The 21032-nt window shown below is 40.3% G+C and overlaps 1 protein-coding gene across 2 annotated transcripts in view; it reads left to right on the top strand.

The window, feature by feature from the left end:
• DCAF13 (DDB1 and CUL4 associated factor 13) overlaps nt 1-21032 on the top strand; it is a 42378-nt gene that overhangs the window by 1209 nt on the left and 20137 nt on the right. Inside the window, exons 2-7 of one of the 2 annotated variants that reach the window (XM_077809888.1) lie at nt 3073-3272; nt 3873-3980; nt 4741-4833; nt 7987-8142; nt 11225-11302; nt 19517-19599. In XM_077809888.1, coding sequence (XP_077666014.1) covers nt 3073-3272; nt 3873-3980; nt 4741-4833; nt 7987-8142; nt 11225-11302; nt 19517-19599 — 718 coding nt within the window. The remainder of the gene's footprint in view (nt 1-3072; nt 3273-3872; nt 3981-4740; nt 4834-7986; nt 8143-11224; nt 11303-19516; nt 19600-21032) is intronic. The other variant, XM_077809889.1, reaches the window with a different exon arrangement.

Raw genomic sequence — 21032 nt, 5'->3', positions numbered from 1 at the left:
AGACTCAGTGGTTCTCAAACTTTTGTACTGGTGAGCCCTTTCACATTGGAAGCCTCTGAGTGTGACTCCACCCTTAAATATATAAAAAAGTGTTTTTAATTTATAACACCATTATAAATGCTGGAGGAAAATCAGGGGTTGGGGTGGAGGCTGGCAGCTCATGACCCCCCATGTAATAACCTTGCAACCCCCTGAGCTGCAACTGACCTCCAGTTTGAGAACCCCTGGGTTAGAGAAAGGGTCTGGGACTTATGACTCTAGCCTGCTACTTATTTTTCAGTGATGTTTTGCCCTTATTAGCGCTTGTTCATCTCTGGATCCAATGGCATCTTGTAAAGATGGGTGTGTCAGAATAGTACCACATTACGGACAGTCTCGTCCTGATCAGATTTGGCACATTCTTTTTGAGAGATGCTGTAATCGTGCTCTAACGTAGGGGTTCTAAACCTTTTTGTTTCTGAGGCCCCGCCAACATGCTGTAAAAACTCCATCACCCACCTGTGCCACCACAACTGGTTTTCTACATATGATACTTTCGGGAGAATTTTGCGTCACTGCAATGCGCAGAATTTGTCCCCAACAGATTTCTTTGCTTCCCACCAGAAGAATGATTTTCTGATGGGGAAGCAAAGGGAAGCTATAAGAGCAGTCATGTGACCCTCCCCAGCAGTATATTTCGGGTGCCTGGGGTAGCTGGCAGAGAGGTAAATTACTGTGGGGCAGGGGGTGGGACTGGGGAAGACCTGGCTGGTGGCTCCTGCCCAGCACCAGGCTCAGTTGCTAGTCCCGGCTGGGCTGAGGAGGATGGGACTTCCTTTTCCCCTGCACTGCATCTGGGGCTGTGTCAGACCGACCCCTACTGGATTTCTCCCCTGGCTGTAGGAAGCTCTGCAAACTCCACCTTCTGCGCTTCCTGCACCTATTTCTCCTCAGCTGCAGGGGGAGGGATCTCTGTACAGGGAGCTGCTCCCCATTTGCCCAATCCCCATGCAACCAGACACTCCCGCCGAGCCTAACCCCCCCCCACACACACACAACCAGAACCCCCCTGATGAGCCCCACTTCCCCTGGACCACCTCGGCAAGCCACCTGTACCTGGATCCCCACCCTACCGAGCCCTGACCAGCTGCACCTGGACCCCCCTGCGGAGTCCCATTAGTGTTGCCTGCAGAACCCCTCAACAAGTCCCTGTGCATCCAGATCTCCCCTCCCCCCCCATGCACCTGGCTCCCTCACTGAACTGCCCCCACACAGAACCCTCTCAACCCACACCTAGATTCCCCCCCTCACTAAGCCCCTTCACACTTGGATCCTGCCTTGCTGAGCCAGCTTGCCGGCACCTGGCACAGAGGGGCAGAACCCTGAGGTGTTTCTGGGGCAGGCCAGGTTCTTATGCTGTGTCAGGGTTGGGTGTAGCCTCACTGCTGAGTCAGATTTCAGAGTAGCAGCTGTGGTAGTCTGTATCCGCAAAAAGAAAAGGAGTACTTGTGGCACCTTAGAGACTAACAAATACTCCTTTTCTTACTGCTGAGTCAGTGTCCCGGGGGAGCTGCACAGTGATTTCCCACCTCTGTGCAGCCAGTGGTCTGTGCTCCCCAATTCCATGCTGGAGCCTCTACGTTTATTTGACAAAATTTGCAGAATTTTAAAATATTTTGTGCAGAATTTTTAATTTTTTGGCACAGAATGCCCTCAGGAGTAATATAAAGCCAGGGCTCACATTAATGGGTAGCAAGGAGGGCAATTGCCCAGGATCCCACGCCACAGGGTGCCCCTTGAAGCTAAGTTGCTCAGGCTTCTGCTTCAGCCCTGGGTGGCAGGGCTCAGGGCTTCAGTCCTACATGGCAGGGCTTTCTGCCCTGGGCCCCAGCGAGTCTAACACTGGTCCTGCTTGGCAGACCCCCTGAACCTGCTCGTGGACCCCCAGAGGGCCCCAGACCAGTGGTTTTCAACCAGTGGTCTAGTGGATGAGATTTGAGTCTTCCACTTTCTAGTCTACTTGTATGCTTTTCCGAGCTTTGTCAGATATGAATGTATGTAAACTCTTTGGCCCACAGTTATCTCAATTGTGTAATAGGGTAAGGAAGAAACTAAGTTTCATAACATAGGGATATGGTACCTTGCTCAGTAATAAGTGTTACAAAACGCAGGGAAATATTGTTCCTCATTGGAAGAGGTGAGAGTAGAACTCATGGTCTCCTACCTCCACTAGAACAGAGGCTATTTTGGTTGTGCAGAAGAAAAGATCTCATAAATAGGCTACGTCTACACTACCACAGTAAGTCAACCTACGCTATGCAACTCCAGTAATGTGAATAACATAGCTGGAGTCGACGTACCTTAGGTCGAGTTCCTACGGGAGAAACTCTCCTGTCGACTTACCTTACTCTTTTCTCATCGGGGGTAGAGTACAGGGGTCGACTGGAGAGCAAGTGGCTGTCGATTTGGTGGGTCTTCACTAGACTCACTAAATCAATCACCGGTGGATTGATCTCTGAGCATTGATGGTTATGTGGTGGGGGATGTGTGTGTGTATGTATGTATTCCCTCCCACCCACAACAGTGTGGAAGAAACAAAATAATTACAAAATATCCTTGTCCATTGGCATTCTCAATACTGGCTTTGTTTTGGTTCTTTGAGCAGGTAATGTCTCTTGATAGGCAAGAGCCTTTTAACTTTCAGTTCCCAGCCTGCTCACATGACTAGTATAAATCCAATGTTGAGTTAAATTATGGGCATTTTACTTTCAGCGCTTTTTGAAATATAAGACAAGTGTTGATAGCTAGAAGTCTAATCTAAAAGTAAAATCTTTTCAAAATTACTTGACACTGTCCATTTAACTTCTTAATTTAAAAAAAGCTAGTAGGACTAACTCTAAACTTAAATATTTCAGTAGCCGGTGATCCCGCAGATCACTTTGCAGTTATCAATGTGACAGAAATCCCAGTGTTGTGGGAAAATATATTCTTTCCATCATGGCAGGAAAAATCAAAGGGAAATTTATCTTAATTCAGCTTAACTTGCACCACAGAGGATGTCATGGGTTCTTACGATTATCCATCTTATTCCAGTTCCAAGAAACTATGATCCTGCATTGCATCCATTTGAGGTTCCACGAGAGTATATGCGAGCCCTGAATGCAACAAAATTAGAACGTGTGTTTGCAAAACCTTTTCTTGCTTCACTGGATGGTCACAGGGATGGAGTTAATTGTATGGCTAAGCATCCACATAGTTTGTCTACAATACTTTCTGGGGCCTGTGATGGAGAGGTAAGTGAATTTCCCCAAAAAAAAAAAAAAAAAAGAATACAAACTTCTTTTTAAAAAAATATAAGAATGGCCATACTGGGTCAGACCAGTGGTCCATCTAGCCTGGTATCCAGTGCCAGATGCTTCAGAGGAATGTATAGAACAGGGCATTATAGAATGATCCATCCCCTGTTGTTCAGTCCCAGAATTGGTCAATCAGAAGTTTAGGTGTACCTACAGCATGGGGTTTCCTCCCTGACCATCCTGGCTAATAAAATAATTCCTTTCACTGCACTTTCTATGGTCCCTATCCTGCAAGCAGGTCTAAGTCATGTGGAGCAGCTTCCAGTATTGGGTTTGTAAAATCAAATTCTTGCTGGTGGTAGCAGTGACACTCACTCCAATAAAGACATTTTTAAAAAATATAAGGGAAATGTGATTGTAAGCCCACAAAAAATAGACATGGCTATTCAGGGCAAGGTTTGTTTTGAACTCCTTGGAACACATTTTCTAAAACTAGCTAGATTTCAGGCTGCTGGTGTCCATTTGACATGACTTTTCATGACATCTTACAGCTAGAAAACTACTAAATGGAAAAATGTTTTGGTATTCTTTTAACAGGTTAAAATTTGGAACTTGACCAAGCGAGAATGCATCCGTACTTTACAAGCGCATGAGGGCTTTGTACGAGGGATATGTGCCCGCTTTTGTGGTACTTCTTTCTTCACCGTAAGTATAATGTTGGTATGACGTATAGAGCATACTTCCACCATTGGTTTTCCAATCAGAAACTTAGTGTAATCATTTGGTGAGCTTCTCTGTGGTAGCATGTTTAAAATGTCAGTAGTTTTTAGGAATAATGTCCACTAAACTCCATTTATATTGCAAACCTAGCCTTTTCTGTTTCTGAACAAAAATGTTTGGTGCTACAACGCATTTGTTAATCAAGACTAACAATTTTCTGGTGTTCTTCCTTTAATAAGGGCAACTCAATTAATTTGAGTACGTTATTTTACCTACTGGTTTTGTATGGCAAACTGTGTTCATTGAAAAACACTATGAATAGTTAGTATGATTCAAGATGGTTTCAATTGAGTAATTAAAGTCAAAGTTCTGTCAGTAAACATCCTTTCATTGTCACTTTATATCAAGTATAATGGGTTTAAGTGCACATAAACTGACTGTGATAAAATATCAGTGTTTTGGTGTTCAGATGAAAACAGGACTAACATCTAACAATGAAAAGCATGAAGTATGGAGGACAGAATGAGTTGATGGGTCCTCTTGTTAACAAAAATCTTGTATGTCCATCTACCGACAATGGAATGTGTATCCACTGCTCTGAAGTAGACACTAGATAAGTGTCATGGGGCGGGGGGGAAAGGTTTGGGTAGTTGCATAACATAGGAGCTTGAATTCTGTAAATAGAATAAATGTGTGTTAAATACTCCAAAGAGCTAGCTGTATACGATTTCTCCAATGCTTCTAGGTTGGTGATGATAAAACTGTGAAGCACTGGAAAATGGATGGCCCAGGATATGGGGGAGAAGAAGAAGAACCACTGCATACAATTCTTGGAAAGGTATAAAAACGTCTATTCTCTTGTTACTACTTAAGTTAGTTAAGCATGGACTAGTGGGGTGGAAGGTGATTGATTGTGGATCTGGGATTTATATTTCTGCATTTTCTCCTGGGAATGTTTTATGTTTTTCAAAGACTCAAAAAGTAATAGCAAATTTTTTTTTAAGTACATCAGAAGCAGGAAGCCTGCTTAACAGCCAGTGGGGCCACTGGACGATCGAGGTGCTAAAGGAGCACTCAAGGACGATAAGGCCATTGCAAAGAAACTAAATGAATTCTTTGTGTCGGTCTTCACGGCTGAGAATGTGAGGGAGATTCCCAAACCTAAGCCATTCTTTTTAGGTGACCGATCTGAGGAACTGTCCCAGATTGAGGTATTATTAGAGGAGGTTTTGGAACAAATTGATAAATTAAACAGCAATAAGTCACCAGGACCAGATGGTATTCACCCAAGAGTTCTGAAGGAACTCAAATGTGAAATTGCAGAACTACTAACTACTAGTCTGTCACCTGTCATTTTAAATCAGCTTCTGTAGCTATCCTCCAGTCATCTGGTAATGTGATACCTATTTTTAAAAAGGTCTCCGGAGGTCATCCCAGCAATTACAGGCCTGTAAGCCTGACTTCAAGTACCGGGCAAACTGGTTGAAACTATAATAAAGAACAGTATTGTTAGACATATAGATGAACATAATTTATTGAGAAAGAGTCAACATGGTTTTAGTAAAGGGAAATCCTACCTCACCAATCTACTGAATTCTTTGCGGGGGGTCAACAAGCATGTGGACCAAGGGGATCCAGTGGATATAGTATACTTAGATTTTCAGAAAGCCTTTGACAAGGTCCCTCACCAAAGGCTCTTACACAAAGTAAGAGGGAAGGTGCTCTCATGGATTGGTAACTGGCTAAAAGATAGGAAACAAAGGGTAGGTATAAATGGTCAGTTTTCAGAATGGAGAGAGGTAAATAGTGGTGTTCCGCAGGGGTCTGTTCTGGGACCAGTCCTATTCAACATACTCATAAATGATCTGGAAAAGGGGGCAAACAGTGAGGTGGCAAAATTTGCAGATGATACAAAATTACTAAAGATAGTTAAGACCCAGGCAGACTGCAAAGAGCTGTAAAAGGGTCTCTCAAAACTGGGTGACTAGGCAACAAAATGGCAGATGAAATGTAATGGTGATAAATACAAAGTGATGCACTTCAGAAAACTTAATCCCAACTATACATATAAAATGATGGGGTCTAAATTAGCTGTTACCACTCAAGAAAGATCTTGGAGTCATTGTGGATAGTTCTCTGAAAACATCCACTCAATGTGCAGCAGTAGTCAAAAAAGCAAACAGAATGCTGGGAATAATTGAGAAAGGGATCGATAATAGGACAGAAAATATCATGTTGCCTCTGTATAAATCCATGGTACGCCCACATCTTGAATACTGTGTGCAGAAGTGGTCGTCCCATCTCAAAAAAAGATATATTGGAATTGAAAAACGTTCAGAAAATGGGCAACAAAAATGATTAGGGGAACGGAACGGCTTCCGTATGAGGAGAGATTAATAAGACCGGGACTTTTCAGCTTGGAAAAGAGATGGCTAAGGGGAGACATGATTGAGATCTGTAAAATCATGACTGGTGTGGAGAAGGTAGATAAGGAAGTGTTATGTATTCCGTCTCATAACACAAGAACTAGGGGGTCACCAAATGAAATTAATAGACAGCAGGTTCAAAACAAATAAAAGAAAATATTTCTTCACAGAACACACAGTCAACCTGTGGAACTCCTTGCCAGAGGATGTTGCGAAGGCCAAGACCATAACAGGGTTCAAAAAAGAACTAGATAAATTCATGGAGGATGGGTCCATCAATGTGTATTAGCCAGGGTGGGCAGGAGTGGTGTCCCTAATTTCTGTTTGCCAGAAGCTGGGAATGAGCAACAGGGGATGGATCACTTGATGATTACCTGTTCTCTTCATTCCCTCTGCGGCACCTGGCACTGGCCACTGTCGGAAGACAGGATACTGGGCTAGATGGACCTTTGGTCTGACCAAGTAGGGCTATTCTTATGCATGTGTGGATGGGAGTTAGGTTAGAGGCGACTCTTGAGTTATACCTCTAGTTAATATTGCTGTGAAAACAAGCCCTTAAAGTGCTCCATCTGTTTGGCTTATTAAAAAGATTGAGAGGTGACTTGAATAGAGTGTATAAGTACCTCCATGGGGAGAAAATACTGGACTAAAGGGCTCTTTATTCTAATAGAGAAAGGCATAGCAAGAACCAGTGGCTGTAAACTGAAGCCAGACAAATTCAAATTAGGAATTAGGACAGATTTTTAACAGTGAAGGTGGTTAACCGTTAGAACAAACTACCTATGCAAGTGGTGGATTCTCCATCTCTTGATGTCATCTTATTGACTGGATGCCTTTCTGGAAGATAGTCTTAGTCAAATACAAATTATTTTTTAGTTAGATGGAAGTTATTGGGCTCAATACTGTGTTAACTGGGTGAAATTATCATAGGTCATTATTCAGGAGATTAGACTACATGATGATGGTTCTTCTGGCCTGCATTTATGAGATGTGATAGTGGTTTTGTTTTAAGTAACTTAAAAAAAAAAAAAAAGCTGATTTTTATGGCATCCTCCACCACAGTGCACATATTTTGATGCGTTTTTTTGGTATGTGAGCTAGGGAGAGATTTTAAAATTAATTATGGTACTTCCATAAGGAAAATTGCTAACAAGATTCAGCTATACACTTTTGTGTAACACCTGGGATCTATTTGACTGCCTCTGGAAATACATTAAACATTTTTTAAAGTTTTTTTCATGTAGGCTATATTACCACACTTTTTAATATGTTGTATGTCAAAGTAAAATGCTCGGTCAGACTGGTTTCAAACTGTCTGAGTGACAGTTAATACAGGTTTCACTATAAATATAATCAATAAAAAGTTACAAAAAAGAACTTGCAAAAAGAAAATGAAAGGCTACAATATTCTTAAAATAGCTAAATGTGAAAGACTACAACATGTTCAGCAGGGCGTGATGATTTGGTCATCAGTAATTTAAATAATAAATGTAACAACTTGAAAAACTTGTTATACAAAGTTGAGTTGAACATTCCTGTAACTAAGTTCGTTTGCCTTTTTAAAGACAGTATACACAGGAATTGATCACCACTGGAAGGAACCTGTATTTGCAACTTGTGGGCATCAAGTAGACATCTGGGATGAACAAAGGACCAGTCCCATATGCTCTTTGACATGGGGTGTTGATAGCATCAGCAGTGTTAAATTTAATCCAATTGAGGTAATGTTTTCTTTATACATACTGTATGTCAATATTTTATTTGATCAGTACGAGGACTAAATCATGTTAACATTTATAGATTCATATTAAACTCTCTTCAACTGTTTGTTCCAACTGTAAATTTCCAAAACAGTATTTTTAACACCGTTATATAGCATGTGTTTTTTATTTATTTATTTTTATTAAAGTGGTGATGTTGCTTCAGTAGGTAATACTGAAGATAGTCTTTTGTATACATACTAAATCAATTACCAACATCGTGTTGAGGGGAATTTTGTGATGGGAATTACTGTCCTTTAGATTAGCTGGTGAATATGTGAAAGAATTACTACTTCACAAGTGGGGAAAAACGGATTGATTTCGGTTTGGTGAAAACAAAGCTATTTCTGAAAAAAGCCCTCGAATTGACTGTTCAGCTGTACATAAAGAATAGTGAACCCATTTACTAATGGTTAAAGCAAATAGAACACATTTGACACCAAAATTTTGTTTTGTCAAAGGAGATTCAAGATCATGTTCCTGTTCTGTGATTGCTTTTATTCAAACAGTTTTCTTAAAATTTTAAGAGTCGTATATTAGAAGAAAGTGGCCTGCAGACGCTTCAGGTAAACAAAATGTCCCAACCCGCCAGTGGCTTACACTGACAGGCCGGAAGCCAAAGTTTGCCGACACATTTATTGATGTCAATACTGCAGCCTTTTAAAGTTGCAAAGTCTTTGTTTAGTGAACTAGATTGGCTTGGAAAGAATACTAAAAGATCAGTGCTGCAGATCTGCATGACATTTGACCCATGCATTTTCACAAAATGCTATGCCTTACAAGCCAATCAGAAAAATACAACGAACGATAGTACTATAGCACTGGTGTCAGTCTGCTACTGTGTAATTTGATCTCTTCATGAATTTCTTTCTACCAATGGACCTCATAAGTCTTGAGCCAATATGAAAATATAACGTGCAGAATCGATGGAATCGCTAATAAAATTGAAATAGCCCGTTATCCCCACAGACATGCCAATCTACAGGGCTGCTTTGAAATAAACAAAGAACAATAATAATTTGACAGTGATAAAGCAGGTGACATTCTATATAAAATCCTACAAAATCTATAACTACAATAATAATATACTATTTTCATACTAGTATTTAAAATAAACAACGGTGAAATCAAAAGAAAAAGATCTGCTGATCACGCAGTGTTCAAACTTAAAGTTGTTGAATATACAGAAGCAAACAATAATTGTGCCGCTGCTTGTGAATTCTGTATCAATGAGAAGCAAGTAAGAGAATGGTGAAAAAATAAAAAAAATACTAAAAGACATGCCAAGAAGCAAGAAAAAATGTCCAACAGGTGCGCTCCATTTCCTGAGCCGGAGAAAGATCTCAATAATTGGGTTGTTGAATGTCGACAAAATGGGTACATTGTCACTAGAACTGGAATTTGTCTGCATGCTCTGCAAATGTTGAAAGATGACAAATACAAGTCATTAAACCATCAATGTTTGTCACATCAGCGGGTTGGTGTAGTCACTTCATGAGCAGTCAAGGTCTCTGTCTTCATCAGCAAACAAAGATAGCGCAAAAGCTGCTGACAGATCTGGAAGAAAAAATCGAATCTTCCCAAAGGTTTATTATAAAATATTGAAAGGAATATGCATTTGAACTGTTACAAATAGGAAATATGGATGAAACACCGATGACATTCGATCTTCCGAGCAACAGAACGGTAACCAGTGTTGGTGAAAAAACAGTTTTACTTAAAACCACTGGCCACAAAAAAATCCATTTTATGATGGTTTTATCTTTGGCAAATGGATCAAAGCTCCCTCCTGTTGTTCTTTTTAAAAGAAAAACCTTGCCTAAAACTTTGAAATTTCCTGCTGGTGTCATTGTACATGCACACGAAAAGGGATGGATGGATGAAAGTGGGACTATTGAATGGCTGGAAAAGTGTGGAATAAGAGCCCAGGAGCATTTTTCAAGAAATCTGCCATGCTCGTTCGGGACATGTTCAGGGCACACAAAGACGGATGAGGTGAAAAATGTGACCAAAAATATGAAAACTACTTTGGCTGTAATACCTGGAGGCTTAACTTCAGTTCTACAACTGCTTGATGTCTGCCTGAACAAACCCTTTAAAGACAGGCTATGGAAAATGTGGTCTGAATGGATGTTCTCAGGCATGGCGAAGTTGACAAAAGGCAGGAATCTTACGAAGCCCAAAATCAGTCTGGTCACCCAGTGGATCAAGCACACGTGGGTGTTCATTCCCTCGGAAATGATAGAAAAATCATTCAGGAAATGCTGTATCAGCAATGCACTCAATGGGTCAGAAGATGATGCCATATTTCATGATGACACAATAGAGGTTGATGAGAAGGAATCCGAGACTGAGGACGACACTACCGACATCTACGATGATGATGCAGGTGCAGCTGTGACTGAAGCCAAGTTTAATGAACTGTTTGGTGAATTGGAGACTGATTCACGCTTTGAAGCATTTTAAGACTTTTAAAAATCTCATATTCTTCTAAGTTACTTGTTTTAAATATCCGTTTACTGATTTTAAATATTGACTGTAATTTTGAAGGTGAATACATATTTCTTCAGTTATTATAACAACAACAGGTTTTTCGTTAGATTACATTAAAATAATTCTAGCAAAACTTTTGAGTGTTTTCTTGTGATGCCAGCTTTTAAAATATAGCAGGTGTTGGCAAACTTTGGCTCCTGGCCCATCAGGGTAAGCCGCTGGCAGGTTGGGACATTTTGTTTACTTGCGGCATACTGCATTCATCCAGAGCTTGGGGTGTCTGTGAACGCTCCAGGTAAACAAAACGTCCCAACCCACCAGTAGCTTACCCTGATGGGCTGGGAGCCAAAGTTTGCCAACCCCTGAAATATAGGGTCGGCTTATGAAAGGGTCATACAGTTTTTAATATTTTTACTTATCCATCTTGGGGGGGTCGGCTTATAAACGAACGGGCTAATGAACAAGTATATACAGTACTCAGTGTCCTATTTTTTTTGTTTTCATAGCTTTAGAAGGTGGTACCTGATATAATGGCATGATTATTTTTTAGATGTATCTTTTGGGAAGCTGTGCTTCAGACAGAAATATTGTGCTGTATGACATGAGGCAATCAACTCCATTAAAGAAGGTAACTTTGTTTTCTCGCTGTTTTAATGATTTGTTCATAAAATGTTGATAGCAGTTTTGGTAATACAGCAACACTTAAGTAGCATGTTAGCATGGAGAGGCCCCAGACAGTTTGAAGTTAGTCCCTGCCATAGTAAGCATTGGGGATTTTGGACCAAGTGGGAGTTCTGTGGGTGTCATCTCTTTAATTTAAACTAATCTTGGGTGTGAATTTTTGTGATTTAAGCCATGCAAAGGGTTTAAAAAGGGCCCTCTTTTCATTTCAAATTGGCTGTCATACTCTCTCTGTAATACATTGTAAATGTGTGTCAGACTGGCATAAGAGTCTTAAGGCTTGTCTACACTACCCGCCAGATTGGTGGGCAGAGATAGATCCAGCAGAGGTCGATTTATCGTGTCTAATATAGATACAATAAATCGACCACTGAGTGCTCTGCAGTCGACTCCGGTACTCCACTAGAACGAGAGGAGCCAGCGGAGTCAACGGGAGAACGTCAGCTGTCGACTTACTGCAGTGAAGATGCCGTGGTAAGTAGATCTAAGTATGTCGACTTCAGCTACGCTATCACATAGCTGAAGTTGCATATCTTAGATCGACCCTGCACAATAGTGTAGACAAGTCCTTAGTTATGTTCATTTAATGTAGTGTTCCTACACGTGTGATGTTTTTTCTTACCAGAGGGGGAGGCAAAGTAACTTTTTTTTTAACTCTTAAAAGACTTTCACTCAAAAAAGGAGTTCCAGTTTAGGCTGTGCTGAAAAATTGAGCTTACACATATTTACAAATGGAAATGACAAGCTTTTCTTGAGCTTGCTCGAGTTAAATGGTGTGATCGATACATTTCTAGTTAAAACTGAATAAATACTTTGTCAAATAACATTTATATAAATTATTTTGTACACAACATGTGAGTTGTCACTTGTCTTTCCAAAAACATTTTAGGCAAACCATTAAATGTAAGATAATTCACAGTTAAGTATTTATGATCAGATAATGTTGTTATGGGGTGCAAGGACTGACTCAGCTTGATGACATTTTTGCTTCTATGGGAGCGCAGTGTTCTGGCTCTTTGTTACGCACTGAGAGTCCCTATGGTGTATTATGCAGTCTGTTCCCACACAAAAAATCTGTCTTTGATGTGAGTGGGAGCCTTGTGTGGGGAAACAAGCATCAAACATCAGTAGAGCCTCAGTGATGATCCAAAATAATGTGCCTAGAAAGGCTTAACAGAACAGTATATCTGCTCTTTGATTTAAAATAAATTAATAAATTTTAAAAAATCTGACAGCAGCATAGGTCTCTTATAAGAGAATGGAAATACTTCAAGATTTTTAGTATGTGAGAAAGTGCTTTCAGTGGGATGCAACTATAGCTCTACATTCACTCTATTCCAAGCCATCATTATTGTTTATTTTTCATACTTAAAATAAGTTCTTAGTCCTGGTAGTATTGCTAATATAACTGAGTGAGTGAGCTGGATTCTCCTCTGTTTCACTTATCAACAGAACTGTTGTTAAAGCTCCAGTTCCAGAACCAAATTCTGGACTCTTCTTTTTCCGAAGACAATGGAGTTCCGCTTCTGTATAGTTGAGGGCAGAATTTGGCCCACAAAATCTCTCATTGGTGATGATGTGTTAGCCATAACACACAGATAAATGTGAAAATAGACTTCCATGCAGTTTAAAGGAGCCTGTCAAAGTTAGGAATGTAGGCTGTGTGGAGATGTAGGAATCCCCATTCAACAGTTTTCTCACTGCTCTATGCACTTCTGCATTGGTGATCTGTTGTTCTTTGGGTTACTGCCATGCAATCTTGTGAAGAGGCCCAAGGGGACCTTTGTTTAATTAAACATTTAATATATAGATAGTCTAACCACCAGTGGAAACGGAAAGCTATGCTATGAGTTGCCATAGTCCAACTATTTTAGCAATAGTAAATATAAAGCTATGATAGGAGGTAAAATTTAAAAAACCTCCACCACCTAACCCTGGCTTGCAGATGAGAAGCTTTTAAAGCAACTGTAATGAGGTGCTGTTTTCTTATAGAAAAACAGTTTAAAAAAAAAAAAAGGAATTCGAAACTAGAAGCACTGCTGCTGAAGAAAGATAAATGGTACACTAATGATACAATGGAAATCTATCTGGAAGTCTTTGAAAATTATTTATTTTTAAGAGAGAAATAATCAGTAGAAAAATCTGTGCTACGTTTAAAACAAAGTGGCTGTGAATGGGTGACGAGAATGGAAAACTCGTGGCCTGACTATCAGACAAAGATGCAAGATTTATCACTTAATTAGAACTGATAACCATCCATCACACCATTATTAAATAATGATTCTGCAGTATTTATAAAAGCCTGTGTGCAATCACCCTAATCGCAGACCTTCACATAGCTAATGACTCCCTAAAAAAGAGCAAAGATCTCTTTCCTTTCAGATGTACTAGCTTTAATTTAGGAGATGAGATACCATGGCAGTGTTCAGGAGAGAACTGCAGCTGTGCAAAATAAAGCCCTTTGTTTTTCTTCTGTCTAGTGCAAAATGTTCTATTTAAGTGTGTACATTAATTTTGACAATTCTTGGTATATACATTACCATTCTTTCTCCACTTGCATTCCATTCCACAACTGTTAAATGTGGCACATATTTTTAATGCAAACCCTATAAATATAAAAAATGAATTCTATAACTTCTATAGAGTCTGCACTAAAGATAAACATGAAAATATTAGCCAACATAATTGAAAAGGTATTTATTATGGGGAAGGAAGCAAACTGTTAGATGGTAAAACTTGCAAATGACACCATTATTTAGGATAGTCAAGGCCATTAAAGACTGCGAAAAACTTCATTGGGACTTAACAAATTTAGATAAATAGGCAGCATTATGGCAGACGCAATTCCAAATGCAAGGTAATCTATACTGGAAGGTATTACTTGAACTACACATGAATATTCCTGGGCTCTAAATGAATTGTGACCACTTGCAGTGGAGTAGTCCTAAGGGTCATTACAGACAGCTTGAGGAAAACTTTTGCTCGATTTGTGGTAGTTAATTTAATAAAAAAAAAAAAAAATGCAAACAGTGTTCTGGTGTTTAACAAATGGGATAGAAAACAACACTGAAAGTATTAATGCCATTATATAAATCAGTAGAACACCTAATTGGAATACTCTGATCAGTTCTGGTCCCTCCCCCCCACTTGAAAACACATATGGCACAAGCAGAATGTATTCAGAAATGGTGATGAAAAGGACTACAGGTATGGAAAATCTTCCATGTGAAAAGATTGGGACCATTTTAAATGTGTAAAAAAATGAATGGTGTAGAGAAGATAGAAAGGGTAAATGGGAGCACCCATAATTCAAGAACAGGAAGACATTCAGTGAAATTAAAAAGTAACCAACTTAAAATTGTAAAAAGGCAATCATTCCTGTAGAATCTGTGGGATTCACTGCCATAAGAAATCATTGAAGTAAAGAGTTAAGTATTAATAATTCCCCTCTATTTGAACTGCCTAGAGGACCAAAATGGTGTTCCCATTGTTTGCAATATTAATAAAAACCTTAGCTGATCAAATAGGCCAAAAACTCAATACATACTAAAGTGGGAGAGATTAGTAAAATCTCACTGTACATGGACAATGTGTGTTTGTGTTGCTTTTAATCTGCAGGTCTCCTTATTGACTCTTCACATAGGAAACCTCTAGCAAGTGTTCATGGTTTAAAAATAAACAAAACCAGTGTCCCCAAGGACTTCTTACCTGAAACTTGCCCTAGTAAAGAGTTCTGCTCATTAAATGTCTGGACATTTCTAGAATTAAAAATAGAGATCATGAAGTGGTCTCTGTTAGAAATTTAAAAGTTTCTGTAGTGGCTGTGTAAAAAATCACACCCACAGTAATTCAAATCTCTTCAAGCCCCAGGCTGAATTCTACAACTGCTGTCAGGCATAATATTACATATGTATGGTAACATTATTGGTTCAGTTGGTGTTTTTACTTGAAAAACGTAGAATGAGTCCATGTGTGAAACAATGGACTCAAGATATAGTAGACATCATTCCGTTGGAAAAGAGCTATTATGAAACAAGAGGTGAAGGCATAGACTTTGACCAAAACTGGCTCCTTCTGAGCGGAAGCTACCCATACTAAGACCCAAATCAAAACCAACAAATACTTAGCCACTTCTGATTCACCAGTAATACCAAATAAAAGAAAAGGAGGACTTGTGGCACCTTAGAGACTAACAAATTTATTTGAGCATAAGCTTTGGTGAGCTACAGCTCACTTCATCGGATGCATTCAGTGGAAAATACAGTGGGGAGATTTATATACATAGAGAACATGAAACAATGGGTGTTACCATACACACTGTAATGAGAGTGATCAGGTAAGGTGAGCTATTACCAGCAGGGGGACCTTTTGTAGTGATAATCAAGATGGACCATTTCCAGCAGTTGACAAGAACATCTGAGGAACAGCGCGGGGGGAGGAATAAACATGGGGAAATAGTTTTACTTTGGGTTACCAAAAGAAACTACAGCATTTGGTCAAGAAACTCCCTGAAAAAGCACAAGAACAAATCCGCACAGACACACCCTTGGAACCCCGACCAGGGGTATTCTATCTGCTACTCAAGATCCATAAACCTGGAAATCCTGGATGCCCCATCATCTCAGGCATTGGCACCCTGACAGCAGGATTGTCTGGCTATGTGGACTCCCTTCTCAGGCCCTACGTTACCAGCACTCCCAGCTATATTCGAGACACCACTGACTTCCTGAGGAAACTACAGTCCGTCGGTGATCTCCCTGAAAACGCCATGATGGATGTAGAAGCCCTCTACACCAACATTCCACACAAAAGTGGACTACAAGCCGTCAGGAACAGTATCCCCGATAATGTCACGGCAAACCTGGTGGCTGAACTTTGTGACTTTGTCCTCACCCATAACTATTTCACATTGGGGACAATGTATACCTTCAAATCAGTGGCACTGCCATGGGTACCCGAATGGCCCCACAGTATGCCAACATTTTTATGGCTGACTTAGAACAACGCTTCCTCAGCTCTTCTCTCCTAATGCCCCTACTCTACTTTCACTACATTGATGACATCTTCATCATCTGGACCCATGGAAAAGAAGCCCTTGAGGAATTCCACCATGATTTCAACAATTTCCATCCCACCAACAACCTCAGCCTGGACCAGTCCACACAAGAGATCCACTTCCTGGACACTACAGTGCTAATAAGCGATGGTCACATCAACACCACCCTATACTGGAAACCTACTGACCGCTATGCCTACCTACATGCCTCCAGCTTTCATCTAGACCACACCACGCAATCCATTGTCTACAGCCAAGCTCTATGATACAACCGCATTTGCTCCAACCTCTTAGACAGAGAGAAACGCCTACAAGATCTCTATCAAGCATTCTTACAACTACAATACCCACCTGCTGATGTGAAGAAACAAACTGACAGAGCCAGAAGAGTACCCAGAAGTCACCTACTACAGAACAGGCCCAACAAAGATAATAACAGAACGCCACTAGCCATCACCTTCAGCCCCCAACTAAAACCTCTCCAACGCATCATCAAGGATCTACAACCTATCCTGAAGGACAACCCATCACTCTCCCAGATCTTGGGAGACAGGCCAGTCTTTGCTTACAGACAGCCCCCCAACCTGAAGCAAATACTCACCATCATCCACACACCCCACAACAGAACCACTAACCCAGGAACCTATCCTTGCAACAAAGCCCGTTGCCAACTGTGTCCACATATCTATTCAGGGGACACCATCATAGGGCCTAATCACATCATCCACACTATCAGAGGCTCGTTCACCTGCACATCTACCAATGTGATATATGCCATCATGTGCCAGCAATGCCCCTCTGCCATGTACATTGGCCAAACTGGACAGTCTCTACGTAAAAGAATAAATGGACACAAATCAGACGTCAAGAATTATAACGTTCAAAAACCAGTCGGAGAACACTTCAGTCTCTTTGGTCACTCGATTACAGACCTAAAAGTGGCAATTCTTCAACAAAAAAACTTCAAAAACAGACTCCAACTAGAGACTGCTGAATTGGAATTAATTTGTAAACTGGATACAGTTAACTTAGGCTTGAATAGAGACTGGGAGTGGATGGGTCATTACACAAAGTAAAACTATTTCCCCATGTTTATTCCCCCGCCCCGCCCCCTGCTGTTCCTCAGACGTTCTTGTCAACTGCTGGAAATGGCCAACCTTGATTATCACTACAAAAGGTTTCACGCCGCCCCCCCCCCCCCCCCCCCCCCGCTGGTAATAGCTCACCTTACCTGATCACTCTCGTTACAGTGTGTATGGTAACACCCATTGTTTCATGTTCTCTACGTATATAAATCTCCCCACCGTATTTTCCACTGAATGCATCCGACGAAGTGAGCTGTAGCTCACGAAAGCTTATGCTCAGATAAATTGGTTAGTCTCTAAGGTGCCACAAGTCCTCCTTTTTCTTTTTGCGGATACAGACTAACACGGCTGCTACTCTGAAACCTATAATACCAAATAGTTACTTTTTGCCAAAATTTAAATTTAGAATATTGATCATATATGTAATAAAACTTGGCTATAAATTTATTTTTGTGGCTTTGGTGTAAGCCGTGCAGTGTTCTCTTACTGTTAACTAGTTTAAAATGAAATGTTCATCCACGTATAATAAGCTGAGAGAGAGAGTTGAGTAGAATAAAGATTAAATACAAAACTTTGGCTAGGATTAGAGTTAACGACAGTCTGTTTGAATTGCTCACTTATTAATAACTTCTGTGTCGTTATCCATCTAATATGTGGCAGGAAGAATCACTGTGTGCAAATAACTCTCTTGATATGGTAGTTGGAAGCTCCTCCATGCCTCAGGAGAGACCAGAGCTACTCTGTTAATAGATGACAGATGATTTTTTTTTTTCTCCTCCCCCAACAATTCCCCAGCTGTCATTACGATTACAGGACTCCTTTTCAGGGTGGGAGAATAGAACATATGGCTTCCTAATACCTTTCATCTAATCGACTATTAGCAAAATGTGTGGGTTGTCTTACTAGGGTAGTTGTCAGCTCCATCTCGACTACTTTAAGATGAAGCTGTTTTTTTCTGTAGCCGTCTGGTTTTCACAAGTTCAGGATGCAAAATTCCTGACTCATGAAGCAACTTACTGCCAGTGGTACAGGTCCCATTTTTACTTAGGGCTTGTCTACACTACCCGCCGGATCGGTGGGCAGTGATCAATCCAGCGGGAGGTCAATTTATCGCGTCTAGAACAGACGTGATAAATCAACCGCTGAGCACTCTCCTGTCGACTTTGGTACGCCATCAGAACAAGGGAGTGCAAGTAGAGTCAATGGGAGAGCGTCTGCTGTTGATATACTGCAGTGAAGACACCACGGTAAGTAGCTCTAGGTACGTTGACTTCAGCTACGCTATTCACATAGCTGAAGTTGCGTATCTTAGATTGACCCTGCGCAGTAGTGTAGACAAGCCCTTAGTATATCTGTGATATTATACTAACTACACCCACCCAAAAACTGCTAGGCACTTCTCAAAGCAGACCAGATATCATCTTCGCCTGAGGAATTAATAAACAATAATTTCTGACATAGTAAGAAGATAACAGCTGGGGTGGGGCATAGTTGCAGAAAGGACAGGGGCAGTATTAATTTTAAATGTGGTTACTTAGCAAAGACTAATTCATTGCATCATCCATCAAAGATATCTTTTAAAAAAATAAATATATCAAATAGATAAGTAGATTTGAAAGGTTCCTGTTGGTGTTATGGAAGAAATGGACCTTCAGGGGAGATGTAAAAGTAGCTTCGTGTACCAGCTCAGGAATGGTATTCCCTGGGTAAAGGGCAGCATGGCATGGCATAAAGCCCTTGTTACATGACATGTCTCCACAGAGAACTTAATTGCAGCATAATCTGAAGGAAAGACCTCATAATTTGGGACAGGAAGTCCTGAGTCCTAATCCTTGCACTGCCACTGAAATGCTCTGTGGCCTTGGGTATGTCACTTCACCCTTCTGCCTCAGTTTCTACATCTGTAGAATGGAGTTGTTTACCTGCTTCCCGGAGGTGTTGGGAGATTTGATGTGTGTATGTGGAGAATGGCCACTATTTATTACTTATAACAATGTAGTTATATGTATTTTTTTCTCAGGTTATCTTGGACATGAGGACAAATACGCTCTGTTGGAACCCCATGGAAGCTTTTATTTTCACTTCAGCAAATGAGGACCACAAGTAAGCATGCTATCGCTTTTTGGTGATCCCTGTTAGTTTACTTACCTAAATCTTATTTATTCATCCTTATTCTACAGTATTTTTATAAAATCACTTCACATTTTATATTTGAGTCACTTAAGTAAATGACTAATTAGAAAATCCTAGGTTTGTTGGATATAAAACTTGTATTAAGTAGCAGACCACTCTTTCTACATGAATCAATAGCTGGAATTAATACATTGTCTTTTACTAAAAATTAGCCACCATTTTGTTCTCTAAGGGCCTAGTGAAGCAGTCCTTCTTTGGCCTTAAAGTCAATGAGAGTGTTTGAAAGACCTCATGACCTACCTTTGCAAGACCAAAGATAGTGCTACTAAGGAGGGCTGTAGTACTATGTACCCACCAGCTACTGTTGTACTCCCAACTAGTTTTCTCAAATTAAATCTGCTGTTCATATAGTTACAAGGTCTATCTGTCCTTGATATGCCTGTGTCACTTATCTGCACTGAAAGTTATGCATAATCATCAAAATCAGAGTAACTATTTCTGTAGGAGGAGGAAATGGGAATATAAGATGACAGCTCTTCGGTCACCATTTTAGCTCACAATAAGAAAAAGTGAATTGATGTAAGTGTAACCTACAATGGCACTTGGAAATTAAACACCATTGATCCAGCCACAAGAGCAATGAAAGTGCTTATTTACTTGCCAGCTATCATGAATCCTGGCATAGTGTGCTAATCAGCTATTTTGGCATGAGCATTTCTTTTTAAAAAAAATAAAAAGCCTCTTGATTTTTTTTTTTTCCCACAAAAGGTTTTAGTACTTAACCTTTGCTAGCTCTTCCTGTCTCCTAAAGCACTTTTTTTGGGGGAGATGGCATTGGCCACTTGAACAGTCAACCTAATGTTGGAAAAAAGCCTTCTCTCTCTCTAATGGTGTTTAAACCCAGAAGCACTCAGGATACACTTCATACCTTTCTTTCCAAGGAGCCAGTGGTCCAAAAACAGAGATCACCGCTTTCTTCTATAATACATTAATATAGTGACTCTTCTTGAGGATACTCTTCCAAAGAACTGGTAACTGGCTATGTTGTTGAAAAGGGGAATACACTGGATGCTCTGTTTATTCCTTATTTGCGTGATGGGAAAAGTAAAGCCTCCTAAGCAGTTTAGTACAACTCATAGCTTGTAGCACCACAGAAGTGATCAAAACTTTATGAAGTTGGCAACCACTATTAATTCCTCTAATTTGTGTTTAAAAAAAATAGTTTAAAAAAAAGTAACAATACTTGTGTACTGTTGTATATCTTCAACACATTGTACAAGCATTAGTTAATTAAACGGTGGAGTAGGAGGTGTGAGTGGGAGAAGGAGGTCCTGCATTCTGAAGGAGATTGGTTCCCTTCCCCATTCTCCAAGCAGGCAAGGATTTCCCTGTAAGCTCCTACT

The sequence above is a fragment of the Eretmochelys imbricata genome, chromosome 2, assembly GCF_965152235.1.
Source record: "Eretmochelys imbricata isolate rEreImb1 chromosome 2, rEreImb1.hap1, whole genome shotgun sequence".
NCBI lineage: Eukaryota > Metazoa > Chordata > Testudines > Cheloniidae > Eretmochelys > Eretmochelys imbricata.
The sequence above is the reverse complement of the archived record's forward strand: the minus strand, read 5'-3'. Positions and strand labels throughout refer to the sequence as shown.